The 16,928-nt window shown below is 39.7% G+C and overlaps 1 protein-coding gene across 2 annotated transcripts in view; it reads right to left on the bottom strand.

Annotated features, from left to right (window-relative positions):
• The window catches only part of EBF2 (EBF transcription factor 2), a 160,187-nt gene that overhangs the window by 137,063 nt on the left and 6,196 nt on the right, over positions 1-16,928 (bottom strand). For both annotated transcript variants that reach the window (XM_053718110.1, XM_053718111.1), the window contains exons 2-5: positions 16,172-16,328; positions 3,402-3,465; positions 1,723-1,778; positions 1,359-1,432 (exon numbers count right to left, since the gene is read on the bottom strand). In XM_053718110.1, the coding sequence (XP_053574085.1) occupies positions 1,359-1,432; positions 1,723-1,778; positions 3,402-3,465; positions 16,172-16,328 (351 nt within the window). The remainder of the gene's footprint in view (positions 1-1,358; positions 1,433-1,722; positions 1,779-3,401; positions 3,466-16,171; positions 16,329-16,928) is intronic.

The raw sequence follows: 16,928 nt of genomic DNA, 5'->3' as shown, positions 1-16,928 counted from the left end.
TTCATTAAAATATCTGAATTTCAGATATACTAGAATGCCCTCCAATTAAAAAACAGCAAATTGTACAACATTAACCCTTGAGAAAAGCTATTTGACTGTAATAGATGTCTACCTTTCCAGGTATTTCAGATAAAGTTATGAATATATATATATATATATATATATATATATATATATATATATATATATATATATATATATATATATATATATATATATATAAAGGGAAAGTCTACTTAAGTTTTTATTGTTTAAAAAAAGATAGATAATGCCTTTACTACCCATTCCCTAGCTCTGCAAAACCAACATTGTTATATTAATATACTTTATAACCTCTAAGTATACCTATGTCCATATGTCAGCAGGCCGCCCCTTATCTCAATGCTTTTTAAATATTGCACAATTGTCAGAGAGTGCTTAGTCATACATTCTATCTAGAAAACATTGTGCCCACTCCTGTGGATAGTGATAATTGTTATGCAAGAACCAGCACTGATTGACTAAAATGCAAGTTTATAAAAAGCACTGAGACAAGGGGCAGTCTGCAGGAGATTCAATACTGTTTATCTTAGAGGTAAAAAGCTTATTAATATAACTGTGTTGGTTATGCAAAACTAGGAAATATGTAATAAAGGGATTATCTATCTTTTTAAATAATAACAATTTTCAAGTATAATGTCCCTTTAAATCATCCTCAGTCTGTAAAGGGTTACTGAAAATCTTTGCATCACATGGTATCCCATTTAACTGAGGATGCTCAGAGGTGGTTTTCAACTTTTAGAACTTCTGATGAAAACTGTTCCAATTTTCTGATCCATGTTAAGTGATGAAGCACAAGTCACTAATTGGGTGCAGCAGCTAATTAGCCTTTTGTTCCTGGACTGAAATCAGTAAGGACTGAACAAAATGGCAACCTATTATAAAGTTAGTGTCCTTAACTGTCCTGTGGTTATAGCCCTAAATATATGATTGCTAACTTTTTTTTATTTATTCCTTTTATTCCATTTTCTACATCAAGAATACAACTTTGACAAATACATGAGGTATCAATAAAGAGCTTTCTATGTGAAAAATATTAAAATATTCCATAATATAAAGTAACCGTCCAATATTAATAATAAAAAAATTAAAAAACTTTGAACACCTACTGTTAAAAAAATGCTGCTGATTTAGGCAATTTGCAACATTTTAATGAAACAAAAAGAAAAAAAGGTAACAGATTTAGCTTTTGATACATAATATACTACCATGAAATTCCTTAGATTGTATTGTTACAACTAATGTAAAACTTTAGGAGATACCAACAAATAGATAAAAATGCAACACAGGTGCCTGACTTTTCAGTTACTAACACTTACCTGCACATGATCTCGTGTGTAAGAAGTACCCTACACATCTCTGGGTTTTTATTCTGTCCTTCATATGCTATAGGCTACAAAAAAAGGAAAGAAAATAAATATTACTAAATTTTAGATCATTTGGGCTATTTGAAGGAAATTCTAAAAGTAAACTTCATAGTTCTAGTCACCTAAACAAGCTATACAAATCTTCAGTGTCCATTACAGCTATATTTATTTTTACCCATAGGTACGATTTAAATACTTTAAATTCGAAATAAACGATTCGAATTGAAGCTGATCCTCACCCCCAGTCAGCTTAAATTCGAATCTTTTAATGATAACTAAAGTAATTTAAATAAAAATAAATTAATACAGGACTCACCTGTTTGGTCACCGAGTCAATAAGCCGAACAAATAGGTCTTGTTCTGTCCTCACACCTGAAGAAAAGTATAAGATAATTATTTTCGAAATATCCGTGTAAAAAAATAATAATAATATTTTAGAGAAAATAAATAGTTCAAGCAACTTAACCTTCTTGGGTGATATGTAATTTTAAAAACCTAAAAATAAAATAATTTTATATATATATATATATATATATATATATATATATATATATATATATATATATATATATATATATATATATATATATATATATATATTACACACACACACACACACACAAAACTGTGTTTTAAATGTGCACTTAGAAATGAATGATGATCAAACAAATGAGTTTGCAAACGGTGGGCTTTCAGGCTAGCTAAAAGCTTTTTACACAAACTTGTGACCTACTAACCAATGGGAATAAGTGAGCATACACTACTAACTGATCAGGCAACTTAGCTGAGCTAGCTGCTAATTACTTATCTAGACACATAAACTGGTGAGCTACCAACTGATTTTCTACACAAGCGAGCTTGCGTGTCTAAGAGCTAATAACTGAACCGGACACAGTGACATTAGTGAGCTAATAAATTAATCAGTGACATTAGTGAGTTTGCAGGCTGCGAGCTAACAGCTGAGCCAGACACACACACTGGTGAGCTAATAATTAATCAGTGACATTAGTGAGTTTGCATGCTAAGAGCTAACAGCTGAGCTAGACATACACACTGGTGAGCTAATAATTAATCAGTGACATTAGTGAGTTTGCAGACTTTGAGCTAACAGCTGAGCCAGACACACACACTGGTGAGCTAATAATTAATCAGTGACATTAGTGAGTTTGCAGGCTGTGCGCTAACAGCTGAACCAGACACACACACTGGTGAGCTAATAATTAATCAGTGACATTAGTGAGTTTGCAGGCTGCGAGCTAACAGCTGAGTCAGACACACACACTGGTGAGCTAATAATTAATCAGTGACATTAGTGAGTTTGCAGGCTGTGCGCTAACAGCTGAGCCAGACACACACACTGGTGAGCTAATCATTAATCAGTGACATTAGTGAGTTTGCAGGCTGTGCGCTAACAGCTGAGCGAGACACACACACTGGTGAGCTAATCATTAATCAGTGACATTAGTGAGTTTGCAGGCTGTGCGCTAACAGCTGAGCGAGACACACACACTGGTGATCTAATCATTAATCAGTGACATTAGTGAGTTTGCAGGCTGTGAGCTAACAACTGAGCCAGACACACACACTGGTGAGCTAATAATTAATCAGTGACATTAGTGAGTTTGCAGGCTGTGCGCTAACAGCTGAGCGAGACACACACACTGGTGATCTAATCATTAATCAGTGACATTAGTGAGTTTGCAGGCTGTGAGCTAACAACTGAGCCAGACACACACACTGGTGAGCTAATAATTAATCAGTGACATTAGTGAGTTTGCAGGCTGTGAGCTAACAGCTGAGCCAGACCCACAGTGAGCTAATAATTGATCGGCAGCATAAAAGAATTTGCTGTGGGCTAAAAACTGGTCCCAGACATATAGTAGTGAGGTACTGACAGCAACACAGATTTGCCTAACTGTGTGATAATAATAACGAGTTACTAATTTATCAGCAACATCAGTGAATGTGCATAACTCACACATACAGAGGACTTACCATTGCTGTACAAGAGCTGCAGTCTGTAGTGAGTGCCATTATTCGTTTTTTCGTTGCCCATTTCCTTATAAACAATAATATGTTGTTAATTCATATATAAATTGTATGATATCAACATAAAAACTCCAGACTGAAATTATAGACTAGGTTAAAGATCGTTGTGTTTTGTTTACAAAAATGGGTCAAGATTTTCAAACAAACTTATATGATCATATAAAATGCAAATTATCTCTCTTCCTTCTTGATTTTGGAACCGATATTTCATTAATAAAATTAGAAGACAGATAGATAGATAGATAGATAGATAATAGATAGATACATAGATAGATGATAGATAGATCAATTATAGACAGATAGGAAGACAGACAGACAGACAGAAAGACAGAAAGATAGATGATAGATAGATAGATAGATAGATAGATAGATAGATAGATAGATAGATGATAGATAGATACAAAGATAAATAAATAGTTATAGTATCTTCAGCAATTTAAAATTTCTTTTACTGCTACATTTCCGATTAATGTACAAACCTTTTACACATTTAATTCTGTATAGAAAGTAAAATAATTCTTCAAGCATTTTAAATGAAAATAATAGTATATTATGCATTTGTTATGAGCTTTTTAATTTTAATAAAATAATGTTAGAGAAGTAATAATTTTAATTTTAATTATTGTTGAGAAGTTTAGGATCTAACTAATATATGCAAAATAAAATACACTGTATAGAGATAGATAATAGACAGATAGATAGATAGATAGAGAGATATAGATAGATAATAGACAGACAGATAGATAGATAGACAGACAGACAGACAGACAGACAGACAGACAGACAGACAGATAGATAGATAGATAGATAGATAGATAGATGATAGATAGATATATATATATAGATAGATGATAGATGATAGAACATTTTAAAGGATATGATCTCAGAATAATAATTTTAAAAGATCAAGTATAAATCCAATGTTCAAAAAGAAACATAGAACACCAATTGTTTAACTATGTAATGTAATCACCTGCGAGAGCAATTAGAATATACATGTTTAATGCCCCAGAGAAATGCACGTTTCATTTACAAAGAAATAAAGAGTTTAGGGAAGAACCAAAAGTGCAGAGTAGCAGCCAGGACATAGCATAAATACTCCATATAGTGAATAAATCCTGTGACATGGCTGGGGAAACTGATGAACTAAATTAGTGCTGTGTAGACAGGAAAAACAAACAAAAAAGCACTAGAAGCAGGTAGTGATAGCACATTACATAGAATGTCTTATCTCCAAAGATTGGGCAGATTCACAGAAGAAGAAAGTTCAATATCAATCACCTTAGAGTTGATTGTGCATAGGACATATTTTAGGAACTCATTAAAGGCACAGAACAATCAGTGGTGTAGTAAGTGGTGGAACCAGGGTTGGAGGCCCCAAAGCAACCAGTCTTTACATAGGCATGCGCAGAATGTATACAATCCTAATGCAGGGAATCCTTTTTTTAGTGCAGGTTGCAGGTCTATCTATCTATCTATCTATCTATCTATCTATCTATCTATCTATCTATCTGTCTGTCTGTCTGTCTGTCTGTCTGTCTGTCTGTCTGTCTATCCTCAAAGTTATTATACAGAGCAGCATATATATTATTACTATTGATTACTACTGAGTTACCTTTGGGGGCCCAAAAATGTTGCACCAAGGCCCTCTGTTAAGTAGGTCTGCTACTGAGTCTTTAATACATATATAGACCGTGTGGCATACAGAATATTAGAGTATGACAGAGAGGGATATAGACTGTATAACAAAATATATAGAATAAAAAAGCATGAAATAACTAATAACCTGCATAGTCTGGGGTACAGTGATAGCCTCTTCAAACAAAAGATAATGTCTGAAAAAGGTATATTCTAGCATAGGTGGTGAGTCTCATTCATTCACACAGCATATAACCCAGGATACACCATTGTTGTAGGACGTTCAGTGTGTGATGAGTAGAAATATAGGACTGGGAAATAGAATAGGATAGTCTGGGATACATAATGTGTTCAACTGGGATAAAACATGATACAGCCTGTGATAGAGAATGTGTTTCACTGAGATACAGCATGATACAGCCTGTGATAGAGAATGTGTTTCACTGATATACAGCATGATACAGTCTGGGATATAGAATGTGTCAGACTGGGATACAGCATGATACAGCCTTGGATATAGAATGTGTCTCACTGGGATACAGCAGGATACAGCCTGGGATATATAATGTGTCTCACTGGGATACAGCATGATACAGCCTAGGATACAGAATGTGTCAGACTGGGATACAGCAGGATACAGCCTGTGATATAGAATGTGTCAGACAGGGATACAGCATGATACAGCCTGGGATATAGAATGTGTCTCACTGGGATACAGCATGATACAGCCTAGGATACAGAATGTGTCAGACTTGGATGCAGCATGATACATCCTGGGATATAGAAGATGTCTCACTGGGATACAAAATGATACAGCCTGGGATATAGAATGTGTCAGACAGGGATACAGCAGGATACAGCCTGGGATATATAATGTGTCAGACAGGGATACAGCAGGATACAGCCTGGGATATAGAATGTGTCAGACAGGGATACAGCAGGATACAGCCTGGGATATAGAATGTGTCAGACAGGGATACAGCATGATACAGCCTGGAATATAGAATGTGTCTCACTGGGATACAGCAGGATACAGCCTGTGATATAGAATGTGTCAGACTGGTATACAGCATGATACAGCCTGGGATATAGAATGTGTCTCACTGGGATACAGCAGGATACAGCCTGGGATATAGAATGTGTCTCACTGGTATACAGCATGATACAGTCTGGGATATAGAATGTGTCTCACTGGTATACAGCATGATAGAGCCTGGGATATAGAATGTGTCTCACTGGGATACAGCATGATACAGTCTGGGATATAGAATGTGTCTCACTGGTATACAGCATGATAAAGCCTGGGATATTGAATGTGTCTCACTGGTATACAGCATGATACAGCCTGTGATATAGAATGTGTCTCACTGGGATACAAACGATACAGCCTGGGATATAGAATGTGTTAGACTGGTATACAGCATGATACAACCTGGGATATAGAATATGTCTAACTGGGATACAGCAGGATACAGCCTGGGATATATAATGTGTCTCACTGGTATACAGCATGATACAGCCTGGGATATAGAATGTGTCTCACTGGTATACAGCATGATACAGCCTGGGATATAGAATGTGTCTCACTGGTATACAGCATGATACAGCCTGGGATATATAATGTGTCAAACTGGGATACAGCATGATACAGCCTGGGATATAGAATGTGTCAGACTGGGATACAGCATGATACAGCCTGGGATATATAATGTGTCTCACTGGTATACAGCATGATACAGCCTGGGATATAGAATGTGTCTCACTGGTATACAGCATGATACAGCCTGGGATATATAATGTGTCAGACTGGGATACAGCATGATACAGCCTGGGATATATAATGTGTCAGACTGGGATACAGCATGATACAGTCTGTGATAGAGAATGTGTCTCACTGGTATACAGCCTGTGATATAGAATGTGTCTCACTGGGATACAGCATGATACAGCCTGGGATATAGAATGTGTCTCACTGGTATACAGCCTGTGATATAGAATGTGTCTCACTGGGATACAAATGATACAGCCTGGGATATAGAATGTGTCAGACTGGGATACAAAATGATACAGTCTGGGATATAGAATGTGTCAGACTGGTATACAGCATGATACAGCCTGTGATATAGAATGTGTCAGACAGGGATACAGCAGGATACAGCCTGGGATATAGAATGTGTCAGACAGGGATACAGCAGGATACAGCCTGGGATATAGAATGTGTCTCACTGGTATACAACATGATACAGCCTGGGATATAGAATGTGTCAGACAGGGATACAGAATGATACAGCCTGGGATATAGAATGTGTCAGACAGGGATACAGCATGATACAGCCTGGGATATAGAATGTGTCAGACTGGCATACAGCATGATACAGTCTGTGATAGAGACTGTGTCTCATTGGGATACAGCATGATACAGCCTGTGATATAGAATGTGTCAGACTGGGATACAGCATGATACAGCCTGGGATATAGAATGTGTCAGACAGGGATACAGCAGGATACAGCCTGGGATATAGAATGTGTCTCACTGGTATACAACATGATACAGCCTGGGATATAGAATGTGTCAGACAGGGATACAGCATGATACAGCCTGGGATATAGAATGTGTCAGACTGGCATACAGCATGATGCAGTCTGTGATAGAGACTGTGTCTCATTGGGATACAGCATGATACAGCCTGGAATATAGAATTTGTCAGACTGGGATACAGCATGATACAGCCTGGGATATTGAATGTGTCAGACTGGTATACAGCAGGATACAGCCTGGGATATAGAAGGTGTCTCACTGGGATACAACATACTACAGCCTGTGATATAGACTGTGTCTCACTAGGATACAGCATGATACAGACTGTGCTATAGAATGCGTCAGATTGGGATACAGCATGATACACCCTGGGATATAGACTGTGTCAGACTTGGATACAGCACAATACGGCCTGGGATATAGAATGTGTCAGACTGGGATACAGCAGGATACAGCCTGGGATATTGAATGTGTCAGACTGGGATACAGCAGGATACAGCCTGGGATATAGAATGTGTCAGACTGGGATACAGCAGGATACAGCCTGGGATATAGAATGTGTCAGACTGGGATACAACATGATACAGCTGTGATATAAAAGATGTCAAACTGGGATATAGAATGTGTCTCACTGGTATACAGCATGATACAGCCTGGGATATAGAATGTGTCTCACTGGTATACAGCATGATAGAGCCTGGGACATAGAATGTGTCTCACTGGTATACAGTATGATACAGCTTGGGATATTGAATGTGTCTCACTGGTATACAGCATGATACAGCTTGGGATATTGAATGTGTCTCACTGGTATACAGCATGATACAGCTTGGGATATTGAATGTGTCTCACTGGTATACAGCATGATACAGCCTGGGATATTGAATGTGTCTCACTGGTATACAGCATGATACAGCCTGGGATATAGAATGTGTCTCACTGGTATACAGCATGATACAGCCTGGGATATAGAATGTGTCTCACTGGTATACAGCATGATACAGCCTGGAATATAGAATGCGTTTCACTGGTATACAGCATGATACAGCTTGGGATATAGAATGTGTCTCACTGGTATACAGCATGATACAGCCTGGGATATAGAATGTGTCTCACTGGGATACAGCAGGAAACAGCCTGGGATATAGAATGTGTCAGACTGGGATACAGCAGGATACAGCCTGGGATATAGAATGTGTCAGACAGGGATACAGCATGATACAGCCTGGGAGATAGAATGTGTCTCACTGGGATACAGCAGGATACAGCCTGGGATATAGAATGTGTCTCACTGGTATACAGCATGATACAGCCTGGGATATAGAATGTGTCTCACTGGTACACAGCATGATAGAGCCTGGGATATAGAATGTGTCTCACTGGGATACAAATGAAACAGCCTGGGATATAGAATGTGTCTCACTGGTATACAGCATGATAGAGCCTGGGATATAGAATGTGTCTCACTGGGATACAGCATGATACAGCCTGGGATATAGAATGTGTCTCACTGGGATACAGCAGGATACAGCCTGGGATATAGAATGTGTCAGACTGGGATACAGCATGGTACAGCCTGGGATATAGAATGTGTCTCACTGGGATACAGCAGGATACAGCCTGGGATATAGAATGTGTCAGACTGGGATACAGCAGAATACAGTCTGGGATATAGAATGTGTCAGACTGGGATACAGCAGGATACAGCCTGGGATATAGAATGTGTCTCACTGGTATACAGCAGGATACAGCCTGTGATATAGAATGTGTCATACTGGGATACAGCATGATACAGCCTGGAATATAGAATGTGTCTCACTGGGATACAGCATGTTACAGGCTGTGATATAGAATGTGTCTCACTGGTATACAGCATGATACAGCCTGGGATATAGAATGTGTCTTACTGGTATACAGCATGATAGAGCCTGGGATATAGAATGTGTCTCACTGGGATACAAATGAAACAGCCTGGGATATAGAATGTGTCAGACTGGTATACAGCATGATACAGCCTGGGATATAGAATGTGTCTCACTGGTATACAGCAGGATACAGCCTGGGATATAGAATGTGTCAGACTGGGATACAGCAGGATACAGCCTGGGATATAGAATGTGTCTCACTGGTATACAGCAGGATACAGCCTGGGATATAGAATGTGTCAGACTGGGATACAGCAGGATACAGCCTGGGATATAGAATGTGTCAGACTGGGATACAGCATGATACAGCCTGGGATATAGAATGTGTCAGACTGGGATAGAGCATGATACAGCCTGGGATATAGAATGTGTCAGACTGGGATACAGAAGGATACAGCCTGGGATATAGAATGTGTCTCACTGGTATACAGCAGGATACAGCCTGGGATATAGAATGTGTCTCACTGGTATACAGCATGATAGAGCCTGGGATATAGAATGTGTCAGACTGGGATACAGCGTAATACAGCATGGGATATAGAATGTGTCAGACTGGGATACAGCAGGATACAGTCTGGGATATAGAATGTGTCAGACTGGGATACAGCAGGATACAGCCTGTGATATAGAATGTGTCAGACTGGGATACAGCATGATACAGCCTGGGATATAGAATGTGTCAGACTGGGATACAGCAGGAAACAGCCTGGGATATAGAATGTGTCAGACTGGGATACAGCATGATACAGCCTGGGATATAGAATGTGTCAGACTGGGATACAGCAGGATACAGCCTGGGATATAGAATGTGTCTCACTGGTACACAGCATGATAGAGCCTGGGATATAGAATGTGTCTCACTGGTACGCAGCATGATAGAGCCTGGGATATAGAATGTGTCTCACCGGGATACAAATGAAACAGCCTGGGATATAGAATGTGTCAGACTGGGATACAGCAGGATACAGCCTGGGATATAGAATGTGTCTCACTGGGATACAGCAGGATACAGTCTGGGATATAGAATGTGTCTCACTGGGATAGAGCATGATACAGCCTTGGATATAGAATGTGTCTCACTGGGATACAGCATAATACAGCCTGGGATATAGAATGTGTCTCACTGGGATACAGCATGATACAGCCTGGGATATAGAATGTGTCTAACTGGGATACAGCATGATACAGCCTGGGATATAGAATGTGTCTTACTGGTATACAGCATGATACAGCCTGGGATATAGAATGTGTCTCACTGGTACACAGCATGATAGAGCCTGGGATATAGAATGTGTCTCAGTGGTATACAGCATGATACAGCCTGGGATATAGAATGTGTCTCACTGGTACACAGCATGATACAGCCTGGGATATAGAATGTGTCTCACTGGGATACAGCATGATACAGCCTGGGATATAGAATGTGTCTCACTGGGATACAGCATGATACAGTCTGGGATATAGAATGTGTCTCACTGGGAAACAGCATGATACAGCTTGGGATATAGAATGTGTCTCACTGGGATACAGCATGATACAGCCTGGGATATAGAATGTGTCTCACTGGTATACAGCATGATAGAGCCTGGGATATAGAATGTGTCTCACTGGTACACAGCATGATAGAGCCTGGGATATAGAATGTGTCTCACTGGGATACAGCATGATACAGCCTTGGATATAGAATGTGTCTCACTGGTATACAGCATGATACAGTATGTGATATAGAATGTGTCTCACTGGGATACAGCATAATACAGCCTGGGATATAGAATGTGTCAGACTGGTACACAGCATGATAGAGCCTGGGATATAGAATGTGTCTCACTGGTATACAGCATAATACAGCCTGGGATATAGAATGTGTCAGACTGGTACACAGCATGATACAGCTTGGGATATAGAATGTGTCTAACTGGGATACAGCAGGATACAGCCTGGGATATAGAATGTGTCTCACTGGGATACAAAATGATACAGCCTGTGATATAGAATGTATTAGACTGGGATACAGCATGATACAGCCTGGGATATAGAATGTGTTTCACTGGTATACAGCATGATACAGCCTGGGATATAGAATGTGTCTCACTGGTATACAGCATGATACAGCCTGGGATACAGAATGGGTGTCACTGGGATATAAAATGTGTCAGACTGAGATACAGCATGATACAGCCTGGGATACAGAATGGGTGTCACTGGGATTTAGTATTATACAGCCTGGGATATAAAATGTGTCAGACTGGGATACAGTATGATATATAGCCTGGGATACAAAATGGGTTTCACTGGGATATATCATTTATCAGACTGGTATACAGCATAATAAAGCTTGGGATATAGAATGTGTCAGACTGGGATATAGAATGTGTCAGACTGGGATATAGAATGTGTCTCACTGGTATACAGCATGATACAGCCTGTGATATACAATGTGTCTCACTGGGATACAGCATGATAGAGCCTGTGATATAGAATGTGTCTCACTGGTATACAGCATGATACAGCCTGGGATATAGAATGTGTCTCACTGGTATACAGCATGATACAGCCTGGGATATAGAATGTGTCTCACTGGTACACAGCATGATACAGCCTGGGATATAGAATGTGTCTCACTGGTATACAGCATGATACTGCCTGTGATATAGAATGTGTCTCACTGGGATACAGCATGATATATAGCCTGGGATACAAAATGGGTTTCACTGGGATATATCATTTATCAGACTGGTATGCAGCATAATAAAGCCTGGGATATATAATGTGTCAGACTATATTGTTCTTTTTCTCAAGCACTTTTTTTCTATTTTATTTCATTACTGTGTCAGACTGGGATACAGTATGATACAGCCTGGGATATAGAATGTGTCAGACTGGGATATAGAATGTGTCTCACTGGGAAACAGCATGATACAGCTTGGGATACAGAATGGGTGACAGTGAGATATAGTATGATACAGCTTGGGATATAAAATGTGTCAGACTGGGATACAGCCTGGGACATAGAATGTGTCTCACTGGTATACAGCATGATACAGCCTGGGATATTGAATGTGTCTCACTGGTATACAGCATGATACAGTCTGGGACATAGAATGTGTCTCACTGGTATACAGCATGATACAGCTTGGGATATTGAATGTGTCTCACTGGTATACAGCATGATACAGCTTGGGATATTGAATGTGTCTCACTGGTATACAGCATGATACAGCTTGGGATATTGAATGTGTCTCACTGGTATACAGCAGGATACAGCCTGGGATATAGAATGTGTCAGACTGGGAAACAGCATGATACAGCATGGGGTATAGAATGTGTCTCACTGGTATACAGCATGATACAGCCTGGGATATAGAATGTGTCAGACTGGGATACAGCATGATACAGCCTGGGATATAGAATGTGTCTCACTGGTACACAGCATGATACAGCCTGGGATATTGAATGTGTCTCACTGGTACACAGCATGATACAGCCTGTGATATAGAATGTGTCTCACTGGTATACAGCATGATACAGCCTGGGATATTGAATGTGTCTCACTGGTATACAGCATGATACAGCCTGGGATATAGAATGTGTCTCACTGGTATACAGCATGATACAGCCTGGGATATTGAATGTGTCTCACTGGTATACAGCATGATAGAGCCTGGGATATAGAATGTGTCTCACTGGGATACAGCATGATAGAGCCTGGGATATAGAATGTATCTCACTGGTATACAGCATGATAGAGCCTGGGATATAGAATGTGTCTCACTGGTAGACAGCATGATAGAGCCTGGGATATAGAATGTGTCTCACTGGTACACAGCATGATAGAGCCTGGGATATAGAATGTGTCTCACTGGTATACAGCATGATACAGCCTGGGATATAGAATGTGTCTCACTGGTACACAGCATGATAGAGCCTGGGATATAGAATGTGTCTCACTGGGAAACAGCATGATACAGCTTGGGATATAGAATGTGTCTCACTGGTATACAGCATGATACAGCCTGGGATATTGAATGTGTCTTACTGGTATACAGCATGATACAGCCTGGGATATAGAATGTGTCAGACTGGGATACAGCATGATACAGCCTGGGATATAGAATGTGTCTCACTGGTACACAGCATGATACAGCCTGGGATATTGAATGTGTCTCACTGGTACACAGCATGATACAGCCTGTGATATAGAATGTGTCTCACTGGTATACAGCATGATACAGCCTGGGATATTGAATGTGTCTCACTGGTATACAGCATGATACAGCCTGGGATATAGAATGTGTCTCACTGGTATACAGCATGATACAGCCTGGGATATTGAATGTGTCTCACTGGTATACAGCATGATACAGCCTGGGATATAGAATGTGTCTCACTGGGATACAGCATGATAGAGCCTGGGATATAGAATGTGTCTCACTGGTATACAGCATGATAGAGCCTGGGATATAGAATGTGTCTCACTGGTAGACAGCATGATAGAGCCTGGGATATAGAATGTGTCTCACTGGTACACAGCATGATAGAGCCTGGGATATAGAATGTGTCTCACTGGTATAGAGCATGATACAGCCTGGGATATAGAATGTGTCTCACTGGTACACAGCATGATAGAGCCTGGGATATAGAATGTGTCTCACTGGGAAACAGCATGATACAGCTTGGGATATAGAATGTGTCTCACTGGTATACAGCATGATACAGCCTGGGATATAGAATGTGTCTTACTGGTATACAGCATGATACAGCCTGGGATATAGAATGTGTGTCTCACTGGTACACAGCATGATAGAGCCTGGGATATAGAATGTGTCTCACTGGTATACAGCATGATAGAGCCTGGGATATAGAATGTGTCTCACTGGTACACAGCATGATAGAGCCTGGGATATAGAATGTGTCTCACTGGTATACAGCATGATACAGCCTGGGATATTGAATGTGTCTCACTGGTATACAGCATGATACAGCCTGTGATATAGAATGTGTCTCACTGGTACACAGCATGATAGAGCCTGGGATATAGAATGTGTCTCACTGGTATACAGCATGATGCAGCCTGGGATATAGAATGTGTCTCACTGGTACACAGCATGATAGAGCCTGGGATATAGAATGTGTCTCACTGGGAAACAGCATGATACAGCTTGGGATATAGAATGTGTCTCACTGGTATACAGCATGATACAGCCTGGGATATAGAATGTGTCTCACTGGTATACAGCATGATATAGCCTGGGATATAGAATGTGTGTCTCACTGGTACACAGCATGATAGAGCCTGGGATATAGAATGTGTCTCACTGGTACACAGCATGATAGAGCCTGGGATATAGAATGTGTCTCACTGGTATACAGCATGATAGAGCCTGGGATATAGAATGTGTCTCACTGGTACACAGCATGATAGAGCCTGGGATATAGAATGTGTCTCACTGGTATACAGCATGATACAGCCTGGGACATAGAATGTGTCTAACTGGTATACAGCATGATACAGCCTGGGACATAGAATGTGTCTCACTGGTATACAGCATGATACAGCCTGGGACATAGAATGTGTCTCACTGGTATACAGCATGATAGAGCCTGGGATATAGAATGTGTCTCACTGGTACACAGCATGATAGAGCCTGGGATATAGAATGTGTCTCACTGGTATACAGCATGATACAGCCTGGGATATAGAATGTGTCTCACTGGTACACAGCATGATAGAGCCTGGGATATAGAATGTGTCTCACTGGTACACAGCATGATAGAGCCTGGGATATAGAATGTGTCTCACTGGTATACAGCATGATACAGCCTGGGATATAGAATGTGTCTCACTGGTACACAGCATGATAGAGCCTGGGATATAGAATGTGTCTCACTGGTATACAGCATGATACAGCCTGGGATATAGAATGTGTCTCACTGGGAAACAGTATGATACAGCTTGGGATATAGAATAGGGGTCAGTGAGATATAGTATGATACAGATTGGGATATAAAATGTGAGACTGGGATACAGCCTGGGACATAGAATGTGTCTCACTGGTATACAGTATGATAAAGCCTGGGATAGAGTATGTGTCAGACTACATTGTTCTTTTTTCTCGAGAGCTTTTTTTCTATTTTATTTCATTACTGTGTCAGACTGGGATACAACATGATACAGCCTGGGATATAAACTGTGTCTCACTGGGGTACAGTGTGGGAACAATTAGGGTATAGGAAGTGTAAAACAGGGAAACCAAATGTGGTAGTCTAGATTAGAATATGAAAAGTCTCATTATTGAACACAGTGCTGACTATACTAAGATACACTAAGGCCTATTGTAAGACCTAGTGGCAGACTATACTGCATACAACACTGGGTTACCTACATACAACATGTCACTTGAAGGCTGGCATGGCCAGTGATACACTATAGTACATTATATAGAATGGGAAGCTAAACTGATTATTATGAAAACTTTCAAAGCATAACTGGTCATCGGTGACCAACAATTGAGAAACATGGGATTTGGAGAGTTGGACTGTATAAGAACATAATATGATACATTAGATTGGGGGGGGGGGGTAACTTGAAAATGAGTTTGTAGGCAGTTCCTCACCTTGTCATTCTCCACAAAGTCCACAAAGGTAGTTCGCTCAATCTCCACAGGTTGTCCCTGCCGGTCATACAGAGCCAGAACAAAGTGAAAGAAGTTGGATTTCCTTAGGTTGGAAGGAGGCTGCTTCTCAAAGTGAGCCCTGGACACTGCTACCCCACTGCAAATGAGACATATACAGTGTTTATATCGTTTATATAGAATCCTTTATTGGCCTTTAATTTAAGATTCTCATGTACTGCAAATGGTATAACAAAAAAAGTTTATTATAAAGCAATATATACTACAGTAAAAAAAACAGTAAACGGCACTTATTTAGTGCTTTTCTAAAAACAGCAGGCAGACCCACTAAATAGGTATAGATATGTGGCATTAGTTACCAGTATCAACTGTAAAAAGTACATATACAATGCCTTGTTATGTCATTGTGACAATAAGCCTCTTATATTATTGATACGTAGACATCACCCACTACCAGGTCTGATATACTGCTAAATACACTACATCGTTACATCAATGCAAATGACACTTATTCTGTATTAGATACACTGTATACTTTACAACAACCTATTGCAAGAGCAATAATATACTGTTTAGATATAAACATATGCACTTAATATAAGGCACATACCCTTGTTACACTAGGTATTCTCTAAAACATCTGACCAAAAATACCCTGTTGTTGACTTTATTCAATGAGATGCTATAAGAGTCCACTATCAACCTATTCCTGAGGACCCATGTGATATTTAGATACAAA

The sequence above is a fragment of the Bombina bombina genome, chromosome 6, assembly GCF_027579735.1.
Source record: "Bombina bombina isolate aBomBom1 chromosome 6, aBomBom1.pri, whole genome shotgun sequence".
Lineage (NCBI taxonomy): Eukaryota > Metazoa > Chordata > Amphibia > Anura > Bombinatoridae > Bombina > Bombina bombina.
Note: the sequence above shows the minus strand (reverse complement) of the source record. Positions and strands in the feature narration are given on the sequence as shown.